The sequence below is a fragment of the Petromyzon marinus genome, chromosome 13 (assembly GCF_048934315.1).
Source record: "Petromyzon marinus isolate PM22_M1 ecotype Great Lakes invasive population chromosome 13, UKy_Petmar_22M1.pri1.0, whole genome shotgun sequence".
Lineage (NCBI taxonomy): Eukaryota > Metazoa > Chordata > Hyperoartia > Petromyzontiformes > Petromyzontidae > Petromyzon > Petromyzon marinus.
Genome location: NC_133679.1, coordinates 8,470,450 through 8,498,023, shown reverse-complemented (window position 1 = coordinate 8,498,023; position 27,574 = coordinate 8,470,450). Strand labels below are relative to the sequence as shown.

Genomic DNA, 27,574 nt, shown 5'->3' with positions numbered 1-27,574 from the left:
TGTGGCTTTGCTCTCCAACACACCGGTGTACTGTACTAGTAACAAATTGGCATGTTCTGTTTACGTGACAAACCTTAATAATTAGCCCAGTCCGATAGTGGCGGATTTAACAACACATTTATATGTTTACGCGATCAAACCCAAAAAAACATGTATTTTGAATGAGATTGGTCGCGAAAGCCAGAGTATTTGGTCGATGTTTCCACGCTGGCCACATATCTTGGAAGAGGTGGAAGTACCCACACTTTACCCCACTACACAAAATGTGGCATGCACATTTGCACTGTTAGGTAAAAAGAGGCAGGGGTGGGGGACATTTAAGAAACTTGAACCATTGTTTCAACTGCTGTCAATGTATGTAGTGGTGGTTTGTTATGTATCCATTATCTCTAGCTTCACATCCCTGAATGACATCAGTGATGGATAGCCCATGCTGATTATCCAACGATACTAAACTAGAAATATGGAGGCAGTGGCCGACCTACCCTCCAGTAAAAGGAGCTGTGATACTACAAGTGACTGGCGCTCGTTATGCATTCTTCCAAAATGGAAAAGCTGGTCCTGTTCGTCAAGAGGGGATGCACAATTTTATAAAAAAAAATACAAAGTGTTCCCTGAAATAACATTCGTATGACAGAAACTTCATTCATCTAGATTCTAGAAGCTTTGGTTTGACCGCAAAATGTTGATTGGAGGTGTTATTGAGCACAGGGATTAAACATAGCACGTGGCCTCTCGACTGTGAAATATTGGCAAGACCCTCCTGAAAAAGTGTCTTGAGAGTTGATTAGGCCTTGCTGGGTAAACAAGCATAAATATAGATTCAAAGTTGCCTCTCAATAGGTTTAATGGGTTCCTCTTTTGAATCCATTTAAATGACAATTATGGCTGATGTCACGACATTTCTACTGTGTGGATATTTTGTTGTAGTTACAGCCTGTGCTGTATAATACATCAGGGAGGCATAAATGTTCAACCACATGTCCAGATAATGTCATCATCACCAACTACTTTTTCTCCAAGTTACCACCAGTGAATAGGAACTACATTGTGCAGTGTACAAAAAAATCAGTATGTTTTAACATACGGATACAAGTATTGTCACAAATCTAGTAATGACAAAGTCAGTATTTGAATTAAAAAAACAGCTTTCAATTCACACAGCATAACTTCATCATGTGCTGGAGAGTTACAGGGGTTAGTGACTTGATAACAGTAGAAGCCATATACAGTCTGCGGCACTATCTTCAGTACATGAGAAAGTGGAAAGATAGTGCAGGTTCCACTGGTTCAAACCTCTGTTTAAAAATTTAAATCATAGAGTTGGGTGATTGAATATGACCTCACAATTCATGGTCTGTGTACATAGACCTCATATACACAGCTATTAAAGAGAAATTTGAATTTTGGTCGGATTAAATGTTCGGTTTAACACGTATGCTTTCGCGACCAATATTATTCATATTAAAGGTTTTTGGGTTAGATCGCGTTATTTATAAATGTGTTGTAACCCTCCACCACCCGACATGGCCAATCAGCAAAAATAAGTGTCACGTTGACAAAAGACAAATAGCTCACTACTTTAGCCCACTTGTGTGTTGAAGAGTGAATCCACAACTCCCGGTCTTAAATAGAGCAGCAGGGTGACGTCATCATTTAACTCATTCAGGTGCAGTGATTTGAGGCGAAGGGGGGGGGTATTGTAATTATATAATCGATTGGTAATCAGTCAATGGTTATGATTAGTAATGAGTTGTAGATTAATAATTAGTTGTAATGTGTGTTAAATGTCGATGTGATCTCATTTGTCCCCATATAGAGAAGTTGGAGCAATCACAATAGTGCTATGTTGTAATTCTTCTGTAAAAACGCTTCCTCAACAAAAGCCTTGCATTTTGGAGAAGAGGTTGTTTTTGATGATTTTCAATGTGTATTTTTCTTATGCTACATATGGTTCTTGAGTTACAAGCAGAATGACAAACACATCTAAATAAATCAATAGTAGTATGATTGTGATCATCATGATGATGATGACGATGACAGTAAAACATAGTTGAACACATCAATAGTAGCGTGACAATGCAGCAACGGTTGCATGACTTCTACAGGAGGCTCCTTATTGTGGTCAAGGCCAGGCCGGATGCACACACTTGGAGTACTGCTCACCATGATACTCTTGGTCCTGGGGTGGACGGCCAGGCTCAGTCCCAGAGACATGTTCTCCCTTACCTCCGACACATCCGGGATGGTGATGGAATCTGCCGAAGAGAGACAAGGATCCCCCCTAAAGCCATGCAGACTGCTGGAGCAAGTGCTGCTCTTCTTCCTAAACTCTCTGTCTATGAGACAGGTCCATGGCTCCAGCTGCCTCCATCCCAATCACTTTCGTCCCCCCCGCCCAATGGCGGAGTCAGGATTTTAAAGTAGGGGGGGCAACCCCTCCAGCAATGAAAAAATGATAGGAGTTGTTAGTAAGTAAGGACTTGTCCCTTGCTTGTTATTCGACGCGTGTGCGGCGATGGTGCAGCCATCGATCGAGGGTCGAATTCGAACCGCGTTGTGTGATCGGCATCGCGCTCGCTGCTTTGCCGTTAGTTATTGCCCATTATGGACTCAAAACATTGTCCTATCATCTCATAGAGTCCCTGGCACGTAATAATATGCTATACAGTGGCAGTGGGGGGGTCGCAAAATGCCGATTTCTTACTAATAAACCCCAATGATCCAATCGAAATTAGGGATTTCGATCGGATCATTGGGGGGGGCACGTGCCACCCCCCTACCCCCCCCCCCCACTGGTTCTGCCAGTGCCCCCGCCCCCCTGCCGTCTTCACCTCGCAACACTAATAGTCTGCGCTAGGATACTCAACACTGTTGCTTTTCTCAAGAGCGTTCTTGGGATGCCAACATGATCCAACTGGAGTGTAGCACCAAACTCAGGGGCCAAGTCGGGGTTGGCGTAGCCATATAGACAGAGGCCATCAAACGTAGAATAAAATGCCTTCCAACTTATTCTCACTTAAAAAAACACCCATAAAAAATATATTTACCCCTACAACCATACAGATTTTGAGTGCAAGTGCTGTTAAAAAGCACCTATTAAGGCTGGCCACAGCATAGGTCATTGTTCTTCACTCATTTTCAGAGGGCGGCCACTTTTGCCGATAAGACATCAGTGAGAGGGCCGCCGCACCGCCTACAAGGGGTGATTTCACTATTTGTGTATTGTCGGGGGGGGGGGGGCTACAAATCAGGGCCGCACTAAAGGCCACCAGGTACCACCAGTGGCCCACGTGCTTTGCACTGAAGAACACTGGCATAGGTGATGGTGTGGTGTGAGACTAACATCAAGCCTGGGCCACGTTGGTATTCTAAGCACTGATGCTTACACACTGGACCAGGAGCTCGCTTTAGGCTGAGTTATCCCACAGGAGGTCCAGGATAGTTTATGATTCTACATACCACTGATGCAAACTGTGGCTGGGATCAAACTCAAGTTGCCAGGTTCTTAACACGGTGCACAAACCGCAGCACCACCTCTCACACATATACTTACAAACCCACACACACACACACAAACACAAATTAGTATACTGACCACTGAACTGCAGCTTCTCACAGTTCCCGTTACGTGAAGGGACAGGACACTTGTACAAGTCCCCGGTTCGTGGACCAGATGACAACAAGCTCGGCGCCCCAACCAACAGCCTACGCAAGACAACACGTGACAAGCAATCATGTTAAATCAAATCTGTAAGTGACGAGACAACCCTTCAAAACAGAACAGTGCAGGCCACAAACCTTAAGTTCCAAACAACATGCACAAATATTTTTAAAAAATTAACCACAGTGCACTTAAATTTTGATTTAAAGCTTTCGTGACTGCAGTAATTCATATTCTTAGTTTTTTCGGTAAAGTCACGTTGAAGAGAAACAACAAAATAACAAAATATATATAAAACAATAAAAAATTCTCACGACGTTTCGACCATAGCTCAAACGGTCATCATCAGGTGTGTCGGTTTGCATAAATTTATTTTGAAAACGGCATATTTATTTATTTATTTATATAAAAAATAACGTTTGCGTCACGCGCAACGATTGGCAGTTTGCCCAGGACTAGTCCATCTATTTTTTGAAAAGAGGAGGGGGGAGACGAAATTTGTTTTTATGTATGCTGTCTGAAAGCCACTGTAAGCGTGAACAATCAATCAAGAACTGAAATGATTTATCAAATCTTTCCAATGATTGCTAAGATAGAATCCATCTTCTCGGTTGAAATTGTCTCTGTGCTTGTATATGTGGATAGCCTCATGAACGAATCTCTCATGGAAGCCAGATGGCTTACAAAGAACCTCCGTCTTGGAAAAGTCAATGGCATGTGAGCCTACTGAATTAGAACAATGATCTGCTACGGCCGAGGTGTTGGTCCTACCGTGTTTAAGGTCTGCTTTATGTTCACGAATGCGGTCCGAGATATGGCGTTTGGTTTCTCCAATGTAACTACTACCACAGAGGCAACTTAGTTTGTAGACACCAGGGTATTGTATGTCCGGAATCACATCTTTTACAGACGGAACCAGATCACGGATTTTATGTAATGTGTTGAAACGGACCTGGATCTTGTGTTTATTCAAGATTTTGGAGATCTTTTTTGTGATCCCAGCAATGTAGGGTAAAGTGATAGTTTTGAAAGGCTCCTCAAGAGGGTTCTTCTTCATGGTTTGAGTGATAGCTTTGCGGATTGTATAGTCGGAGTAACCATTAGCCCTAAGAGCTTGGTGTACGTGCTTGAGTTCACTGCTTATGTGTTCCTGGTTGGATATGCATTGGGCTCTATGATACAGAGTCTTGATGAGAGAATTCTTCTGTGATGGATGGTGGTGGGAATCCGGTTTCAGATAAGCATCCGTATGGGTAGCTTTCCTGTAGACAGAGTGGCTCATTGAACCATCAGGTCTCTTTTTAATTAGGACATCCAAAAAAGGTATCTTGCCATCTATTTCGACTTCCATGGTAAATCTGATGGCTGGGTGTATGGAATTGATGTGGTCGAAGAATTGGTCTAGAGCAGGCCGGCCATGTGGCCAGATGACAAAAGTGTCATCCACGTACCTCTTCCATAAGGTTGGGCGCAGAGTGGCAGTCTGGATGGCGTCAGTCTCAAATTTCTCCATGAAAATGTTAGCTATAACTGGAGAAAGGGGGGAGCCCATTGGGGTGCCCTCAGTTTGTTTGTAGAAAGTTCCATTCCAAGTGAAGTATGTATTGGTTAAACAGTGTCTCACCAGGGGGGGGTACCTCAGTGTTTAGTCCTGAGACACTGTTTAACCAATACATACTTCACTTGGAATGGAACTTTCTACAAACAAACTGAGGGCACCCCAATGGGCTCCCCCCTTTCTCCAGTTATAGCTAACATTTTCATGGAGAAATTTGAGACTGACGCCATCCAGACTGCCACTCTGCGCCCAACCTTATGGAAGAGGTACGTGGATGACACTTTTGTCATCTGGCCACATGGCCGGCCTGCTCTAGACCAATTCTTCGACCACATCAATTCCATACACCCAGCCATCAGATTTACCATGGAAGTCGAAATAGATGGCAAGATACCTTTTTTGGATGTCCTAATTAAAAAGAGACCTGATGGTTCAATGAGCCACTCTGTCTACAGGAAAGCTACCCATACGGATGCTTATCTGAAACCGGATTCCCACCACCATCCATCACAGAAGAATTCTCTCATCAAGACTCTGTATCATAGAGCCCAATGCATATCCGACCAGGAACACATAAGCAGTGAACTCAAGCACGTACACCAAGCTCTTAGGGCTAATGGTTACTCCGACTATACAATCCGCAAAGCTATCACTCAAACCATGAAGAAGAACCCTCTTGAGGAGCCTTTCAAAACCATCACTTTACCCTACATTGCTGGGATCACAAAAAAGATCTCCAAAATCTTGAATAAACACAAGATCCAGGTCCGTTTCAACACATTACATAAAATCCGTGATCTGGTTCCGTCTGTAAAAGATGTGATTCCGGACATACAATACCCTGGTGTCTACAAACTAAGTTGCCTCTGTGGTAGTAGTTACATTGGAGAAACCAAACGCCATATCTCGGACCGCATTCGTGAACATAAAGCAGACCTTAAACACGGTAGGACCAACACCTCGGCCGTAGCAGATCATTGTTCTAATTCAGTAGGCTCACATGCCATTGACTTTTCCAAGACGGAGGTTCTTTGTAAGCCATCTGGCTTCCATGAGAGATTCGTTCATGAGGCTATCCACATATACAAGCACAGAGACAATTTCAAACGAGAAGATGGATTCTATCTTAGCAATCATTGGAAAGATTTGATAAATCATTTCAGTTCTTGATTGATTGTTCACGCTTACAGTGGCTTTCAGACAGCATACATAAAAACAAATTTCGTCTCCCCCCTCCTCTTTTCAAAAAATAGATGGACTAGTCCTGGGCAAACTGCCAATCGTTGCGCGTGACGCAAACGTTATTTTTTTATATATATAAATAAATAAATATGCCGTTTTCAAAATAAATTTATGCAAACCGACACACCTGATGATGACCGTTTGAGTTATGGTCGAAACGTCGTGAGAATTTTTTATTGTTTTATATATATTTTGTTATTTTGTTGTTTCTCTTCAACGTGACTTTACCGAAAAAACTAAGAATATGAATTACTGCAGTCACGAAAGCTTTAAATCAAAATTTAATCGCCTCTACGGGGAGGGTTTTCACATAACTTTAAGATCCTTCAACAAACTCCGGGATAAGAAAGCTCAGCTGATCGAGTCTCTCACCTTCCTGAAGAGATGCCGCGACTCTGGGGTAATACCAATCGCATTTACACTCACCTCTGCTACTGTAACTTCTTCTAATGCGAAACGAATTCTTTTCAAAACTAGCTTAGCTCTTATCTCAGAAAAAATCAGACTTATACGCACAGAACTAGATCAGTTAGACAAGACACTCTACAAATCACACTTATCATTGACGGCAATAATGTCCACATCGGATTGGGAACATGTAGACAATATGACTGCCTCTTCAGCTGCTACTATGTCGACCAAATGTAAGGAAAACCTGATTTCCAAATTTAACCTCCTCTTCAACAAAAGACCGGACCCACACACCAAAAAGTTAGACGTTAATAAAGTCGTAATTAATCGCAGTAACAGTTCTATTTCCGATGGTCTGAAATCCGTTTTAGCTAAAGGTCTAAACTTTGCAGTCACACCTAAACACATACCAGTTAATGATATAATTGCCCAAGTAGACGTTGCTCTCAGGGGCCTGGGTCACATCGCTGCAGACGTAGCAAGATCTGAAATCGCTGCAACCCTCAAAAACGCTAAGATGCCAGCTAGCAACCTCAGCAAAGATGAGCGTTTTGAATTATATAAATTAAAAAAGAGGAATGATATTGTAGTTCTCTCAGCTGACAAAGGCAATGCTACTGTCATCATGGATAAAATAGAATACAACAACAAAATTAAAGAATTACTCGACGATGGTAGTTATACAAAAATAAAAAGAGATCCCACCAACAGCCTCGTCACACAAACCAACAAAATAATTTCTGATTCAACCGCATTAATTGATCAATCTAAACAGTTTTCGTTGAAACCTTCTGCTGCCAGGCCACCAAGATTATACGGCTTACCAAAAATACATAAAGTTGATACACCTCTTCGTCCCATAGTCTCTACTATCAGCTCCCCCACCTACAAACTAGCTCGTTTTTTGTCTGAAATCCTGCGTCCTTTCACTGGAAAGACCACCTCTGCGGTACAAAATTCTACTCACCTGGTATCAACAATCAAGGGTATTTCCCTGTCCCCAGACGACCTGCTTGTCAGTTTTGATGTAGTTTCCTTATTCACCAAGGTTCCTGTACCTGACACCATTGCAATCATTGAAGACTTGGTTCATCAAGGACTAAACACTGAGGTACCCCCCCTGGTGAGACACCGTTTAACCAATACATACTTCACTTGGAATGGAACTTTCTACAAACAAACTGAGGGCACCCCAATGGGCTCCCCCCTTTCTCCAGTTATAGCTAACATTTTCATGGAGAAATCTGAGACTGACGCCATCCAGACTGCCACTCTGCGCCCAACCTTATGGAAGAGGTACGTGGATGACACTTTTGTCATCTGGCCACATGGCCGGCCTGCTCTAGACCAATTCTTCGACCACATCAATTCCATACACCCAGCCATCAGATTTACCATGGAAGTCGAAATAGATGGCAAGATACCTTTTTTGGATGTCCTAATTAAAAAGAGACCTGATGGTTCAATGAGCCACTCTGTCTACAGGAAAGCTACCCATACGGATGCTTATCTGAAACCGGATTCCCACCACCATCCATCACAGAAGAATTCTCTCATCAAGACTCTGTATCATAGAGCCCAATGCATATCCGACCAGGAACACATAAGCAGTGAACTCAAGCACGTACACCAAGCTCTTAGGGCTAATGGTTACTCCGACTATACAATCCGCAAAGCTATCACTCAAACCATGAAGAAGAACCCTCTTGAGGAGCCTTTCAAAACCATCACTTTACCCTACATTGCTGGGATCACAAAAAAGATCTCCAAAATCTTGAATAAACACAAGATCCAGGTCCGTTTCAACACATTACATAAAATCCGTGATCTGGTTCCGTCTGTAAAAGATGTGATTCCGGACATACAATACCCTGGTGTCTACAAACTAAGTTGCCTCTGTGGTAGTAGTTACATTGGAGAAACCAAACGCCATATCTCGGACCGCATTCGTGAACATAAAGCAGACCTTAAACACGGTAGGACCAACACCTCGGCCGTAGCAGATCATTGTTCTAATTCAGTAGGCTCACATGCCATTGACTTTTCCAAGACGGAGGTTCTTTGTAAGCCATCTGGCTTCCATGAGAGATTCGTTCATGAGGCTATCCACATATACAAGCACAGAGACAATTTCAACCGAGAAGATGGATTCTATCTTAGCAATCATTGGAAAGATTTGATAAATCATTTCAGTTCTTGATTGATTGTTCACGCTTACAGTGGCTTTCAGACAGCATACATAAAAACAAATTTCGTCTCCCTCCTCCTCTTTTCAAAAAATAGATGGACTAGTCCTGGGCAAACTGCCAATCGTTGCGCGTGACGCAAACGTTATTTTTATATATATATAAATAAATAAATATGCCGTTTTCAAAATAAATTTATGCAAACCGACACACCTGATGATGACCGTTTGAGTTATGGTCGAAACGTCGTGATAATTTTTTATTGTTTTATATATATTTTGTTATTTTGTTGTTTCTCTTCAACGTGACTTCACAGTGCACTTCTTCAGGAGTTTCTGATGACTTTTGCATAATGCACAAAAGCTCAGTGCTTTTCACACGTTTGTGTGTTGTTTGCGACGACATTGTCTTGCGTGTTCAGATCTGACAGCCGAAGCCCAGCCTCATGGGAAATTGAATGGATGTCTTGAATTCCTCTACTGAAATGTCCCAGGTTCACAGTGTTTAAAATGCGATGCAAAGTCTGCTCAGGATTTCCAGAGTCGCGTGCCGCCAGGCTTCTCTGACTCTCCACTTCAATGGGTGATGGCCAAATCAACCACGGGTGCTACGAGTAACTCGGCTTAAGGGTGCACCTTTGCTTTCAAGGAAGGTCAAATCCAGGGGGTTCAATGGCTGGGTTGATGATGAGAAATATGTGACTGACATTTGTAAACGATATGCACGTGACGGTCAATGCTGTTTTTTTTTGTGCAAATTTTGCTATTTATTAATGAAGTGGTTTTATTTGTCCATTGGTCTCTAGTACTGATGCTCATTTCAGACCACAATGGAATAGTTCTAGCCACAAGCACTGTAAACTGGAAGATTATGCCAGTAGATGTGGTGTGTGTTCATGCTCATCCTAGAGTAAATCCAATATACGTACATAACCTTTAACAGTTGTTCAAACACTTTGGGACCAAAAGTATATTTTTTTAAGATCTGGACCACAGAGAAATATGGTAAACACGTAAACAAACTTTGATTTAAAGCTTTCGTGACTGCAGGGATTCATATTCTTGGTTCTTTCGGTAAAGTCATGTAGAAGGGAAACAATAATATAATAAAACATAAAACAATACAATTCTCACGACGTTTCGACTGCAACACAAGCAATCATCATCAGGTGTGATAACCACAGCAAGAAAATTTGAAAAAAGTGGCGTTTTTTTAACGTTAGCACCACGGAGAGTGATTTGGCAGTTATTCAGATGGATGAGTCCATCTATGTTCGGAAAAGAGGAGGGGGGAGACGAAAATAATGGATGCGGTCTGAAAACCACCTTAAGCGTGAACAATCAATTAAGACCCGAAATGGTTTACCAAATCCTTACAATGATTGCTAAGCCAGAATCATCTTCTCGTTGAAATTGTCTCTGTGTTTGTATATGTGGATAGCCTCATGAACAGAGGTTCTTTGCAAGCCATCTGGCTACCATGAGAGATTCGTTCATGAGGCTATCCACAAATACAAACACAGAGACAATTTCAACCGTCTTAATTGATTGTTCAGACCGCATCCATTATTTTCGTCTCCCCCCTCTTCTTTTCCGAACATAGATGGACTCGTCCATCTGAATAACTGCCAAATCCCTCTCCGTGGTGCTAACGTTTAAAAAAACCGCCACTTTTTTCAAATTTTCTTGCTGTGGTTTTCACACCTGATGATGGTTGCTTGTGTTGCAGTCGAAACGTCGTGAGAATTTTATTGTTTTATATTTGTTTTATTTTATTGTTTCCCTTCTACGTGACTTTACCGAAAGAACCAAGAATACGTAAACAAACTGTCAAAATATCTTAAATCATAAACCAAATATCAACAAGAACATCAGGCAATTATCATTTAAAACAACACATTAACAATAAACAGCAACTGTATTCTACATTTTTTTGATATGTAATTTTCAAGAAACATATGTCCACGTGGAATAGGGTATAATTCGAAAGCAATTATGTTCATAACGGGAAAAAAAGTGTGGCTTTGCAATTTTCCATTAACTGACCTGGAAGTTTCTATATATGGTATACGATAGTTGCAACGATGTGCTATGCTTGAGGTATCATTGTTCAAAAGCATATTTATTATTTACTCTTGAAATGTAACATTGAAGTTGTAAGGCACATCATGAAATAAAGTATGTTGAACGTGGGATTCATAATCCAAATAAACTTGGTGGCAATGTCTTAGTAAATGCCTTGAAATAAAATTTATAATGTTAGCAGCTGCGTGCTCATGACGGTTATAAAACGAGTCACTCATTATATTATTGCCCTGGTGTGGTCTGCCATGTAGCAGCTAAGACTCAAAGGGATGTGAGAGGTGTACCATCAAAGCCCTATGTTAAACATCGAAGGCCCTATCATAGAAATACAAGGCCATGAGGTAACTAATAATCAGTATAATGTATACCACCTTCATTTCCTTTTATGGACAAAAATAAATGAAGGAATTGCATTATCAGTGCTACACAGGCAACAGCATAACAGAAACGCCTCATCACATTCATCAATAACTCTTCCTTATAAGGAAAACAACACACGAGGGGCGACCTGAAACACTTAAAAATCACACTGTCCAGAAGGGAGGCTCTTGTTGAGAGCAGGCAGATATAAGTGTATGGAAAAATATATTGAGTTCAGTACGCATAATAGTTTTTTTGGGTTTGAGCGCCTAAATAAATGTGTTGTTAAACCCGCCACCACCCTACACAGCCAATTAGTAAGGTTTGTTACGTAAACAAAACATGCCAATTAGTTACTAGTTCAGCACACCAGTGTGTTGGAGAGTAAATCCACAATATTAGTAACTAATTGTCATATTTGTTTATGTGACAAACCCTATTAATAAGCTATGATGGTTGGTGGTGGGTTTAACGACGCATTTATATTTACACAATCTAACCCGAAAATCATCTATTATGGATAATATTGATTGTGAAAGTCTACGTGTTAAAGTCCTATTAGGCCATCTGCAAGGGAATAATACAATAAAATATCGGAAAGTTATGATATGGTGTCCCAATGAAGCCAACATGGGTTATTTTGAATGTGTGGGCTTTCAATTTTTCCAGCACAACTGAGGCTCACTTTTCATGCACCGACCCTAATTCAGAGGAAACACTGCTCACATGTCAGCTTTCTCAAGATGTCCCAGTTGTTCAACACTAAAGTGGAAAGTGCGATCTCCAAATTACAAAGCTAGATCAACTTTTTGTCTGCCACTCCTCTCTCGGCTTTGTAGAAGGGCCATTGCCAACATGTGAGCTTGTCGCAGCAGTTCCCCAACTGTTGTCCCCGGACCCCTGGTGGTCCGTTAGGCTACTGCTACAGGTGGTCCGCGGAAAATAAGAAGACAAATAATAACATCCTCACCAAGGAAAGGTACAATTTTAAATAGCTCGTAGGTTGACAGAGGGTCCGCACACTCAAAACGGTTGGGCAACCGTTGACCTATAATCGTGTGTTTCGGTTGCAAGGCAGTGTTGATGATGAATGCGATGAGTGTTTCTTAGTTGCGCCTCCTTGTATAAAGAATTGCTGCGCTGACCCGCAGGCACTGCAATTGAGTCCGCGCGGAATTTGTGTTTTTGTAACATTTATACAGTTCCATCACATTTTTATTTAAAGCTTTCGTGACTGCAGTGATTCATATTCTTGGTTCTTTCAGTAAAGTCACGTTGAAGGGAAACAATAAAACAATTAAATATATATAAAACAATAAAATTCTCACGACGTTTCGACTGCAACACAAGCAGTCATCATCAGGTGTGAAAACAAACGGCAAGAACACAGTTCATGACGGTGATCATTTAGAGACATTTTGCCGCATTGAGAGATTATTTGGTTACATCTACAAGAGCAGCAGCACAGAAGGAGCGATCTCCCACTGAGTGAAGATTTTGACCAACGAGTTTGAAAGAAGGCCCTGATTATACTGTAACAAAAAAAATGTTCCTGGGTAGTAAGTCTTATTTTCTAATTACTTATGCGTCAAAGGTACAGAAAATGGGTATTATTCCACACAAACTTTGCTTTTGTGACCAGGATAAAAAAAGCCCTGTTAATAATCCACTCCATGAATAACACTGTGTAACAAATTTATAATTTTTTTGTTCCTGGGTAGTAAAGTATAATTTCCAAATTGCTTCTGCCTCAAAAGTACAGAAAATGGCTAGTATTCCCTACAAACTTTGCTTTGTGGCCAGGACAGTGATATTTTGAAATGTACCTATTTTCAATGAGAAAACGTGGTGTGCATGTGTCATTCCATCACAGAAAGTCCTGGTCACAAAAGCAAAGTTTGTGGGGAATACTAGCCATTTTCTATACTTTTGAGGCATAAGCAATTCGAAAATAACACTTACTACCCAGGAACAAAAATCGTGTTAGATAGTGTTACTGGAGCAGAGAGCATGTGAAAGGAAGGAGAGTGAAATATGAGGGGCATTTTACCTCCAAAAAACACAGGCTACAGAGTGCAACCCAGCAAGTGATGTAAATACACTTAAGAGAGACGTAACCATTAAAGCCTTTTTACTAGAAATGATAAAACATCAAACAAGCACATTCCCTAAAAATGCCTCATTCATGGGCAACGTCAATTTGATTCTAGGAAAACTAAGCACCGATTATCATATTAGGAGCAATGCATCTCTTCAGGCATGGTTGGATTTGTTGAATAAACATTTCCATCATAGTACATTTAAATGGATGACAAATACAGGAAGAGAATATCCTGATAACATATTATGAAATATTACTTGTTTTATTTATGCTGTAGAAATTATATCCTGGTTATAAGACATTTTGCGCAATGTGAAAAAAGAAAATAGCTCAGTATTTAAACCGCCACACACACGCACGAGTTAAAATGCACTGGTGGCTCACAGCAGGTTACCCGAGTGTCCATGGCTCATCGAGAGATAGATTTACAAAAGTAATAAGGGGAGCTTATCCCCGATCCAGAGCTCTATATATTCCGGGCCCTAAGTATTATGAGAACCTTCGTTTGCATGTGCATTGCACGCAAAGCTGGAAAGGGACCTTTGAAACTACCCCAGCAAGTGTCGTTGGCTTCCTGCGTGACGTGACCTACAAACGGCACCAATAAAAAAAACGTTGGTCTGCGATGTGGATGCACAAAACAATCATTAACAAAAAAAACCCCGCCAATATTGGTAATGCGCACCTTTCAGACACCGCTGAATTGATAACAAAAAAATGGCGATTCTGTTTCTTAAAACAACACTACTGTGTTGATTTGAAGCTTTCGTGAGTGCAGGAATCCATACTCTTTGGTTCTTTCGGTAAAGTCACGTGGTAGGTAGATAAATAATAATAATAGATCACGACGTTTCGATCGCAACACACAAGCAAAAACGTGCTGAAGTAGGCTCCAGCACGTTTTTTTCTTGCTGTGGTTGTCCCACCTGATGACGATTGCTTGTGTTGCGATTGTAAACGTCTTGATCTGTTATTTTTCTACCCACGTGACTTGACCGAAAGAACCAGAGAGTAACAACTACTGTGGGTAAAAGAAGTCAAACGGGCTGAGCCTGCCAGGACGACTCATGCCCAGCCCTGCGCCGCAGTGCAATCCGATCCGTGCCCTGTGCGTCGGCACACAGGGAAGGAGGGAGGCGTACAAGCCCAACCGTGGCTCCTTATGCAACCCCACCACGAGCAAACCACTCGGGTCGTGCACAATCACTTGCCCCGAATGAACCAGAAACCACAATCCGGCACCGTTTCAGAAACTTCTGCTCGAGAACGCATCGCGTCCCCACACAACAAGCCAGGCCATCATTCCCACAGCGCACGCAGGCAGCCCCTGAGTTCCTAACTGCGTTCCCCGCAAGGGAAACAGTAACCCTCGCCAACGTATGCCTACTTATTTCTCAGCACAAATGAGGAATTTTAACAGAGGGCTTAGAGCTGGGGGCTTGTGATAAACAAATACCGCGGCTGCACCCACGGTGAAATTTTAGGGTGCGTAGCAAAGTTGTTGGGGGTTGTGGGCGGGTTTGTGTGTGGTTCTATTTTTTTTGGAGGAAACCAAAAATGTTTTTTTTTCCAAACGCCTTGAGCAAACCCTTATCTGATCGTGGACTACTTGAAATATGCGCAGGTAATTGTAGCGTGAGCCTCTAACGCTGTTGATGGCAAGTCGATGCCCAGGAAAATAACGAAATGTCATCAACGCAGCTAAAAGACGACGGTTGACGACTGCAGTGACTTTGTCTTCCACAATAGCAGGCCTGATTGCAAACGCTTCTTTTGAAAGTGTCGTTTTCATCAAGCTTGTACCATTGCCTATGACCACATTCTCCTAAATACGCCAATCATATCCAATATTGGAAACCATGTGGGGTTACACCAGGTTATAACTTGCATGGGTAGATCACCGGGGCTTGTCAGGTGTTGTAAGTGTGGGGCTTCCGAGAGGAGTGGCCAAGGAGATGGCAGTGCTGAGTGTCACCTCCCGCTATGCTCGGTGGGCTTTCACCAGGCACTCTGGTTTTCTGCCACATGCCCATTGCTCACCTATCGAATTGGTCAAACCTTCCCATGCAGGACCCTTTTGGAAAAAAAGATCCTTCAGACTCAGTGAGGTTGCTCTAGGTAAATCATTGGCATTACAGTAATATATACTGTATAACAATACAGAACCACAAATCTATAGCTGTTGACAAACATAAACGATTCCAGGATTACAGGTGATGGGTCGTTTAAATGTGAATTTATTATTATTTTCCATGCTTTTTCTTGAACTTTCCATCGAGTTGTTATCAACAATCGCTGAGAAAATTCTAGTTTTGGAACGCTCCACTTCGCCTGTTTACATCACACACACACATCTTTTGTGACCCACACTTTCACGGATAAGACTCACGTGTGAATGGGTGTGAGAGTGGAAGGAAGTTTACTCTTGCAGACTTTTGGCTTTGAGTGTGACCCACATTACAGCTTAGAATTATGACGATTAAAACAGGCTCGGAGAGACAACGTAATGCAGCGTGAACCTCTAACTCTTTTTTTTTTAATGGGACAAAGGACAATGCCATTGGCTGAAAACACTTTAGGACAATTGCCAGCGACACATGCTTTCTACCATATCACAGTTTTATGAAATAAAAGTTGCACTCTTTGACTCGATGGTCACACCGAGCCAAGAGGGATCCTTGCACCACACTACACAGCTTAGAATGCTGCCGTTCAACCTCAAGGAAGCTCTCACCCCCCCACCCCCACCTATTGCGCCTGGGCCCCTCTGGCCCTTGGGCACCGGCGCAGTTGCACCGCTTACACACTCAATAGTAGCTACGCCACTGACCTCCCCGGCCACACAGCACCCGTCCCACAGGTGAGAAACGACAGCAATGGAGGGGAAGCTTCTCACGGTACCAAGTGATTTGGTGCAGTGGGCTACCGGGCATTAGGACATTAGTGACCTGCCGCTTTCGTGGCAGCTCGAAGTTCTCATGGAAGGGTGTCTGTCAAACGTCGAATAAGGAGATCGATGCCCGTTAAGAAGTTTACCCTGTTCACCCATTGATCGAGGAAATCTCTCCTCAAAAAAAAACAGCGCCAGATGATTAGGCCGGTTCGAAACATCATCCTAGCCCGGGTGCAGTATAGCATTCTTTGCGTTGGAAGTTTTAGGATTCAAGCGGCTATTGTACATTGTATGTGCGAGAATAGGCTACCGCATGCTGACGTTCTATGTGATCCCAGCGACAAATGCATATGATTTCCCTGTTGTACAGTGCCGTGTAAAAAGTAACGTCGAATAATACACAAGCTAAGCTGTAAGCAAATACGTGCGTTATAAGTAACGTTTTTCTTCATTCCTGAGAAGTATTTTTCTCTATCGGTTACACCCACAAATGCAGCTGGGGCAGTGACTTGTCTAGGCGGAGTCACTGGGCTGGCAGCTCTGATGACCATTTTGTTCAGAGATAAGCAGCAAGTAAACACACCAGTTAACTACCATTGTCTCTGGTCGCACGTGATTGGGAAAACCTTACTTTTGTGGAGGATAAAGAACATGCTTGCTATCAACAAAACACCAAGTCCACATCCACATAAACTCTAACTGCAGACACTGTTGTGGCTTCAGTGTAGCAAAATCCAATGTTGTACCATACTTTGTATGCTCTCACGTCTAGGCTCCTGGCCCTTCACCAAGCCACGCTGACCAGCGTGGTGATGTATGGCCAAAAACAACCACACGGAACGCACGGCATGGGATGGCTGCCATCCAGCATTGGATTGACAAAAGGGCTGTACACGCACAGTTGCTGATTTCGCTCATCGAATAATAAATACCTTGTGAGCTCTGCACCATTACGTAAAACGCTGGTACGCTCTATTGTAATTGAGAGTAAGACTTTGTGGGTGATCATGGGGCAAGTCAGTGTCAGCCCGACTGAGCCCATTGCATCAGTGGTATATAATGTCAGAAGTAGCTCTGTGGCATCTGCTTCCCAATACCGTATTCTAACACGGGGTGCTGCACTGCTCGGTGAGCAACTGCAAATATAGACTCTTCATCACAAGACAACAGACGCACCGCATGTGCAAACAGGATAGAACTTTATAAACAGATATGAAGAAAAAATAAAAGAGAACATTTATTTTAAAAGGAATGCAATTACTGAAACAATAAGCATTTCAACGTTACGGAGGAAAATAAAGTGTATGTGTTCCACAAATCCCCTAATTGTACGTGTGTTTGTGGAGTAAACACCACAGTCACTGAATAAACTTTCACAAGTAGGAGAAATATCTCAACTTATTCAATAAATGATTGCCCTGTTTGTATTCACACGTGTGACTCACATTCCATTTTCCCAACAGGTTATTGTGTCTCTCATGATTCATGGCCACTATCGGTGTTTTCTTTTGTGACTTCTTTAGTTATTTGTTGCCGAGTAGAACTGTGGGTAATTTGTATGGAATTCATCACATGCAGCTTATTTACCCTTAAAGCTTACATACTCCTTCTTTGGTTCTTTCGGTAAAGTCACGTAGAATGAGAATAAAATAATAAATTGATAAAATAAAATAACACAATAATATTCTCACGACGTTTCGGCCACAACACAAGCGGCCTTCATCAGGTGAAGGGAGCGAGACTGTCTGGTAGGACAGCGCTGGAGTGAGAGAGCCACGTTCAGATCACGGCTTTTAAGCTGTGTGAGAGGAACAAAGAGCCTTGACGAAGGAATTAGCATAAAATTTAGCATTGAAAAGGCTGAATGATTAGCTTGTGACTGGTCACAGAAATAGCTATGTTAAAAGTTAAAGCATACACATCCGCAGAGGCACCCATTGTTAAAAGGAATTAGCATAGAATTTAGCATTGAAATAGCTAAATTAAGGCATTCGCTTGTAACTGCTACAGAAATAGTTACGTTGAAGTCAGAGCATACACATTCACCGAGGCACTTAGTACAAATCAAAACAGGAGAATTTAGCATTGAAATAACTAGGCGAATTTAGCATTGAAATAACTGGGTGATATTCTCCAATCAGCTAAGCTACCAACCATAAGTCGTTATATATCACAATGCTATATGGCGAAAAAATGGGTGGATTCTTACCCTCAAATTTCCGTACCACGGATAGCTACGGGCCCCGTTCAGACGGACGAGTTCGTCCATGGTCGGAACAGAGGAGGGGGAGAGAGACAGCTGCGAAGCCCTAGTATACTCCATGTTGTAAACCATACCATTAACCGTGGTGTGAGAGGTATTCAGAGGCAATGCTGGCGAAAGAGCTGCGGTCTGAAGGTCATCGTAAAATTACAATTAATTAAGAACAGAAATGATTTAACACATCTTTCCAGTGGTTACTAAGCCTGAATCCATCTTCTCGGTTGAAATTGTCTCTGTGCTTGTATATGTGAATGGCCTCATGAACGAATCTCTCATGGTAGCCAGTTGGTTTGCAAAGAACCTCCGTCTTGGAGAAGTCAATGTCATGTGAGCCCACTGAATTGTAACAGTGATCTGCCACGGCAGAGGAGTTCGTCTTACCGTGTTTCAAGTCTGCTTTATGTTCGCGGATGCGGTCCGAGATATGTCTTTTGGTTTCTCCAATGTAGCTACTACCACAGAGGCACTTTAGTTTGTAAACGCCCGGGTACTGTATGTCTGGAAGAGCATCTTTTACAGATGGAACTAAATCACGGATTTTGTGTACTGTGTTGAATCGGACCTGGATCTTGTGTTTATTCAGGATTTTGGAGATCTTTTTAGTGACCCCTGCAATGTAGGGTAAGGTGATGGTTTTGAGTGGCTCCATTTTATTATTTTATTCTCATTCTACGTGACTTTACCGAAAGAACCAAAGAAGATGAATCATTGCAGTCACGAAAGCTTTAAATCGAAGCTTACATACTGTGCCCTGACTCTATGAGTGGATTGGCATAGGGCTATACATTATTATTTTATGTGTTTATGGTGAAAGGGTGTTGACTCAGTAATTAGCGCACCGCAACTATAATTCCAGGGTGCAAGGTTCACTTCCTGGCTGCCTTATAAAATCGTTGATATTTCAACCAGCCAAGGTTCGCCCCCATTTCACCAACCTGCACTGACCAGCATCGTGCGATCAAACAACCTCCACGAGTGACACAACATGCGGGAGGCCTTCATCCAGAAATGGATTGACCGTCATTCTCATCCAGCAGTGCTTTGCCAAAGGGCTGAATATTAAATTATTAATATTAACAGTAATTTATTCAACAAAATGTATAGGGCATGTACGTTTGTATTAACCTGTTTTCAGAGTGGGATACGTTTCATTTCTGAAAGATGCGTACTTTTTTTACATTTATCCTATCAGGTTTTAAAGTAACTTTTATTGAAAGGAAAGGCACTAATTGCAATGTACAAGTGAACCGGAAGTGCAGCGAGAGTCCACAGAGCCAATGCAGCAGGATGCACTCACCAATTGCTGGATCTCTCTGCATACTGCCGCACCGTGTAGCCAAACTGGGCATCTTCGGGGCCATCATAGAACTGGGCATTTTTTGTTCCAATATTAAATGCCCAGCACACACCTGACAAAACAACATCAACAACAACAGGACTTTAAAATAATATTCGCCAACTGCCATTCGCTTCAGTAGTCATTCCCGTGTTGGCGTCATCTCCGAAATGAATATATCAGCAGTCGTCTGCATTGTGTTTGATGTCTGCTGGAGGGGGGGGGGTTAAATGTAATCAGGGTAGAACGAGGGTGGAGTGGTTTGCTCGTTGCACAATAATCTGGTAAACTGAGTTGATTCCCAGCCACGATTAATTTGAATCGGTCCTCGACACTAACCCGTGCTAACCAGCGTGAAGTACTAAAAAACAACTCACATTACTGAAAGGCATGTGGGGAGATCTTCATCCAGCAGTAGACTCATAAAGGGCAGTGCATTACATTGCAACAAGTGTGCAGGCCAGTGCAGTAGCGACGAAACGTGTCAATCGTAACAAAGTGGAGGGCATTTCATGTCTGAAAGAAAATGCCCCTCAAATTTGGAGTGGACATTACGTGAGGGAAGCTTAAGAAAACCTTACTCAAATACCACGTTGACGTATAGCTTCAGATCAAATTGCAGCCGGGCACTCTGAGTGTCTGGCTTCCCTGTTTAACACACTTCATTGGAAGTGGTGAATAATGAAAAAAGAAAACAATATTAAGTGCTGTGCTGAAAAGAATTCAAAACTAAAATCCCAGGTGAAGTGAACCCAAAAATCCATCCATAAATGGACCCAAAAGGGAGACAAAAATAATAGGCTGTCATTCAACAAAATATAACGTTTTTAAACTGGCAGAGTGCAAATCTCTGCTAAATGTGATGAGGCACGAACTCGTGCAGTGATAAAACGCATGCCGCGTCCTGTGTGTTTACAGTGCTCAATGTGCCTGGGCTTGCACAGGATTGTGGGTGTGAGGCTTTGAGCTACTGCAAATTATTATCTTTAGTAGGTAGAGACCCAGCAGGAGATGTGTAGTTGTTTGTGGTTGTGCTGTATAACTCCTTGATGTGTGTCCAGCTTGTACTGCATGTTGTTCCACGTATAGGAGAGCCATACAACTACAGACCCTTTATTTTTCAAACTTCCTGCCATTGTACCTAAACCGCGTAACTCAATTGTGCGTGACACATCTTTACAGCAATAATGTGATGAGCATTCTGCCACATTAATCGGAAAATCAAATATTCAGAAAATAAATATTAACGGAGTTATCTGTGCAATATCAAAAATCTTTTTTAAATGCCCCTACGATTAATTTCAGTTCTTAATCAGTTTTCACGAATATTGTTTTCGTCCCACCTCCGCAGATCTTCCCTGCCTGCACAGATCATAACCGTCTTAGAGATATGAATAAACATAACACAGCTCCTTATTGTTAGTCACTTGCGCGTACGCGTTCTACAATCAAATAAGGAAACATTTTATAGATATATATATTTTTTAAACTATGCTCCCTCTGTCATCCGGCCTCAGCATTCCACTTTCGTACAAGCGGCATCTCCCGGTGAATTATTCGAAAGGTCTCTGTGATAATTGCCAGCAGTGCTCGGAAACAGGGTAGCCCTTTTATCCCTTCACATTCAACGGCTGGGGTGCCCTGCCTGACAGCCGGGCACACCCATCGTTGCCACGCGGTGCACCCTCACGGCTGGTGTTTTTTTTTGTTGTTGTTGCAACCAAGCATTGCGAAAGAAAGAGGGCGACATGTTTCCCACGAAGTTTACTTTGTTCAACCAGGCGAGAACTCGAGAGACCAGGATAAGTCTCATTTGCAAGACTGAGCTGGGTAACCAATAAATGACAAAAAAATATATATAATAAAAACAAGGAAAATAAATACATACTCAGAGCAGGGCAACCACAATTGCAGAAGAAGCGGCGCACTCACCTTGCGTCAACGTGAGAAGACAGACGAGGCCCTCCGTGCGGAATCCCATCCTTGCACCGCCGCAGCTAATTGTCAATTCAGGGCACGTTGCCGAACTGCCCCCAAGTGAAAAGGACCCCGGCAACAAGGAAATAAGTGACCGGGATCAAATATATATTAACTTCTGTTGCTCGACACTGCCTTCCCTGCAAATCACTTGTGAGCTGGAGCATGCACGCCTTTGTGGAAATGCCTGGCGGATGTGGAGGGGAGAGGCGTGGGAGTGAGCAAATGGTGGCAACTACATAAGCCGTAGTGACAAGAAGGATCAAATAAAGTGAATAGGGGAAGTTTTGTGAACAAGTGTGCGGCAGAGCTCCTCCCACAGTGCAGAGGAGGAGGAGGAGTGAGACTTCTGCTGGCTGGTGTAACCAGCAGGATAAGCACTGCCCATCACCGGGCAAAATCTGCCTAAGTTACCCTACAGCAACCTCTGTGGCTTTTGTGCAGTGAGTCAGAAGGCAAGCATTTGGAGTACCGTAGTTTGTTGTGCAATGACTTGTACTTAGTTGTTTTTTTCTCTCAGGGGTAAAACATAAAGGCACATCCCTGCAATTGTTTCCTCATGCCGCTGCTGGTGGATGGGCCTCCAAAAGACGGAGCTCTGTAGAGCCCTCTCTAGAGGGTGTTTTGGCCTCCTCTTCCGCTCAGGGCCAGACGACTCGAAAGAGAGCTGAGAGTACCCATACTTTATACCACCCCACAGGGGCCGTCCATAAATGACGTCACGCGATTTTGGCCGATTTCTGACCACCCCCCTCGTCACACATCGTCACAAATGTCTGACCCCTCCCCCCCCCCCCTAGGTGCGTGACGTCATTTATGGACGGCCCCACACGACCTACCGCATAGAATGTGGAGTACCCAGTAATACTGCTGGGTGGACAGCAGCGGGGATATTTAAGAAACGAGACTAATTGTACGTCTCCAAATAACTATTTAAAACACACATTGCAAGCCACCTGCAGGAATATTAGTTTGACAGAGAAGACGAAACTCATTAAACGGCAGTCATGTACGAACTGTGTTACATTTACAGCCCTTGTGTAAATCTCCCTGCTGGATGAGGGCCTTCCATCTCCATGTAACTCGTTGGGATTACTTGACCATACTTCACCACGTTGGTCATTGTGGGGTTGTGATGTACGAACCCAGTAGAATCGGTTCAGATGTCACGTGCCACTGGCGTTAGGTGTGGCCAGGAATCAAAATCACGCGGTGGGGTACACAGAGCTATGGGGCCGTCCATAAATGACGTCACGCACCTCGGGGGGGGAGGGGGGTCAGACATTTGTGACGATGTGTGACGAAGGGGGGGGGGGGGTTGAGAAATGTGACGTCACATCAAAATGCGCAATTTTAAATAAATATAGACAACACCTTCTACTTATTCATATTCTTGGTTCTTTCGGTAAAGTCACGTTGAAGGGAAACAATAAAATAATAAAAGATATATACAATAAAAAAATATATATTGTTCTATAAAATAATTAAATATATAAACAATAAAAATGTATTGCTTTATATATTTTTTATTATTTCATTGCTTCCCTTCAACGTGACTTTACCGAAAGAACCAAGAATATGAATCACTTCAGTCACAAAAGCTTTAAATCTAAATTAAAACCTTCTACTTAATTAAATTGACTTTTTAATAAATGTTTTCTCCTACAACATCAGTGTGCAGCGGCACATTAAATACGCACTACAATGACAATAGTTTAAAGCGATTTGAAGCGTGTTTAATTTTTTTTTGGGGGGGGGGGGCAGAGCTTTGTGACGTCATATTTGATGGGGGGGTCTGACTTTTTGTGACGCCGTGTGACGAAGGGGGGGGGGGGGTCAAAAATCGTCCAAAATCGCGTGACGTCATTTATGGACGGTCCCTAACCACTGCGCCACCGCTCCCCCCCCCTTTGAAAGTACAGCTTTACCCCGACTTACGTCTCCCCCTTTTAACATCGTTTCACAAATGCGTCGTCTCTTTATTAACACCACAACCTTCATTGCGTCGCCTCAGCCCAAACCCACGTCGCAGACAGCATCATCATCCTCACTCTCTCGTATCCGTCACCTCGGCCTTCAGCTCCACCTGCCACGCAAAATTGCTTCGATTCACGCCGTTTCGATATTCGCTGCACCTTTGAGGAACGCATCACCGACGTATACCGGGGTATTGCTGTTTTGTAAAACTACAAGAATAGTCTTACAGTGAGGGGACATGTCCGTTAATGAGCATCTATTTAAGAGGGCCTCGCAACACGTTCCGGCTGGTGGGACCAACAACACACACCGCCATCTGTGTCTCCCCCAACGCTGATGTTCACAGGCTGCGCTCGCTAATAATCTCAGCCTGTGCCAATGCAGTTAGAGGTCCCTGTCTAAGTTCAGATGTCAATTGCCAGCGATGATCATGGCTAGGTTATTGAACCCGCGATTCCCATGGCAGCGGGGTCGGAGCGTCGCTTGCCAACCACTGCATCACCGCTCACACATGTGTGCATAAGTGCACGCACACGCATGCACGCACACGGGCAGAAGATACGAGTGTGCTGTCTCCACACATTAGGCACGTAACAGTTCACCCAAATCCCCGGCTTGCCCCGCGGATTCAATGAATTGTTATGATTCAGGGTCGCAATTCAATAAAATAACGTATTCTTTTTGTCTCGTTTTTGCCACCCTGTTAAGTTTCTCGTGCTCAGTTTTGACCACCCCCCCTCTCAGATCATTAACCTAACAGTAAACATGAGCATACCAATTGCAATCATTAACCGTACAAAAAAGAATCGATTTTCACACCTTGAATTTGAGGCGCGTTGCGTGCGCCTAAGAACCGATTTTAATCGACGAGCAGGTACGTACCTGGCACTCGTCACTTAAGCATAGACCCCAGGCAATGTGGAACATTGGGCCAACGTCGGGCCAATGTTGGCCCAACGGTTCCAAAGGCAGAGCGACATTGGCCCAACATTGGCATGTTTACACGGGAGACTGCCGCGTGGATGGGCCACGCTCAAACGATGCACGAAAAGGGAGTGGGGGTGAAAAAAAAATCGGCGATCGCCCGGCGATTTGTATGTAGCAACGTGGGAACAACGGCGACTGCGGATAACTTATAATAATCGGGTTTTCCAGCCTTTTTTCTGGCAACAAAACTGAAAAAAGGGGAAAAACCCTATTATTATATTTTGGTACTGGCAAAGGAGTTCTAATGATGCGGATAACTTCAACAAATGATAACGCGCCAACCCCCCCCAACCCACAAGCCGCACAGCCTGCGCCAAGGACAATGGGAGCCACTGTGGTGCACTGGCGTCAGATGAACCATGCACGGGCCGGCAGCTCTCCCGGCCCCCAAGCCGTCGTTCCGCCCGCGCCCCTTAGCAACGGAGTGGGCGGGCAGGCCGCGCCGCTCTCGCCAAAACACCCACCCAAACCCAAGAAAAAAATCAATACTCGGTCGTTTGTGCAGCATGCAACAAGAACAAAAAACCATCATCAGTTTCCGGGGGGGGGGGGGGTGGTGAAATTCACCGGGTCGTTTTGTATTCGGTCACCATAAATTTGAGCAAATGTGACATGACTTGATGGCATCAGGGATGCAGTGATAAGGCAACCGTGGGCAGGTTATATTTTTGTTCTTGTTAGGGTAAAACCGGTCCACAGTTGTGTACGTGTGCTCAGATTTATTTTTGATGGTGACTTGAGACAAGAGGGCCACAATGCAAGAAGACTGAATGCTTTTTGGTGTGATCTTTGAAAGTTGTGGTTTTCCAGCCTGCACTATTTTTCCGTTATGTGTGTATCTTGAACTTCTTTCGCACCGTATATTGAGTGTTCTTCTCGTTTACAAACATCGCCAAACTTTGCACGTGAGAAGAAACAAAACAGCTCTACAATGGCACGACATTTCATGATATTGCATCTCATACCCAAGATTTCTGGCATCGATAGCAAGAAAATAAGTCAGTGCAGTCCACGTGAATATAACACATCGATAAATGTGGGGAAATAAATGTTTTATAATCCATAAGAGAGGTGTTTTGGGTTAGATCACGTAAATAAATATTCACGTAAATATTTTAAACGTGATCTAACGTAAATATATATTTATATATTATGTGATCTAACCTAAAACCCCCTCTATTATGGATGATATTGGTCGCGAAAGCCAACGTGTTAAACGGATGTTTTATTATATCCACGCGCCGTGCCTAAACGCGTAGACGGCACCCGATTTAAAAGGAGAGAGTAGCTTGAACTTTGAGCTCATCATACTGTACCTCTGTTTACATCGAATGTCAAAAAACTCTGAGATAGAAGAGGCTGAAGCGGTTTGGTCGTGTCGCGAGGATGGGAAGGGAGCAGAGTGGGGGGGGGGGGTATGGAATGGGCATCGTCTGTAAGAAGGGTGATAGGAGGACCAGAGAGACAATGCGAGATCACTACTGAAGATGACCCGCTTGCTGATGGAACCAGCTGCACTGACACAAAGATCACAGAATCGGACAAAATGCATGAACTGCGTCGTCTTTTTTCACCAACAGGCGTAGGGGCTGCCATGTTAAGTTCAGCAAGTGCCTTCGATGTATTTCCGTTTTACTTGTTCACTGTGAGAACATTCCTCAGATCATACCCCTGCTCTACACAGATCAGCTGCAAAGGGAGCAAGTCAAATGCTCAATAAAAGTGGTGGTCCTCTTTGCAGACCATCGAAAGTTATCCAACAGCCCAAAAATTACCTGGTATTCCACAGTTCCAGTCTTTGTCAGAGTCCATGTCTCACAAGTCACAGCTGGTAATATGCATTAAATTATAACTTTATTATTCTTGGTTCTTTCGGTCAAGTCACGTTGAAGGGAAATAATAAAATATATATAAAACAATAAAATTCTCACGACGTTTCGACTGCAACACAAACAGTCATCATCAGGTGTGAAAACCAACGGCAAGAAACATTTGAAAGAAGTGGCGGTTTGTATTTATTTATAAACGTTAGCACCACGGATAGCGATTTGACAGTTTGTTTAGATGGATGAGTCCATCTATGTTCGGAAAAGAGGAGGGGGGAGACGAAAAATGTATGTATGCTGTCTGAAAGCCACCATAAGCGTGAACAATCAATTAAGACCCGAAATGGTTTATCAAATCCTTCCAATGATTGCTAAGCCAGAATCCATCTTCTCGGTTGAAATTGTCTCTGTGTTTGTATATGTGGATAGCCTCATGAACGAATCTCTCATGGTAGCCAGATGGCTTGCAATGAACCTCTGTCTTGGAGAAGTCAATGTCATGTGAGCCTACTGAATTATAACAGTGATCTGCTACGGCCGAGGTGTTGGTCCTACCGTGTTTAAGGTCTGCTTTGTGTTCACGAATGCGGTCCGAGACATGTCGTTTGGTTTCTCCAATGTAACTACTACCACAGAGGCAACTTAGTTTGTAGACACCAGGGTACCGTATGTCCGGAATTACATCTTTTACAGATGGAACCAGATCACG

The 27,574-nt window shown here is 43.1% G+C and overlaps 1 protein-coding gene across 1 annotated transcript in view; it reads right to left on the bottom strand.

Annotated features, from left to right (window-relative positions):
* LOC116941957 (integrin alpha-1-like) overlaps positions 1–22,718 on the bottom strand; it is a 53,900-nt gene extending 31,182 nt beyond the window's left edge. The window contains exons 1-4 of the mRNA XM_032953389.2: positions 22,031–22,718; positions 20,060–20,171; positions 3,599–3,708; positions 2,167–2,258 (exon numbers count right to left, since the gene is read on the bottom strand). Coding sequence (XP_032809280.1) covers positions 2,167–2,258; positions 3,599–3,708; positions 20,060–20,171; positions 22,031–22,079 — 363 coding nt within the window. The 5' untranslated portion in view covers positions 22,080–22,718. The remainder of the gene's footprint in view (positions 1–2,166; positions 2,259–3,598; positions 3,709–20,059; positions 20,172–22,030) is intronic.
* Positions 22,719–27,574: the final 4,856 nt, after the last annotated feature.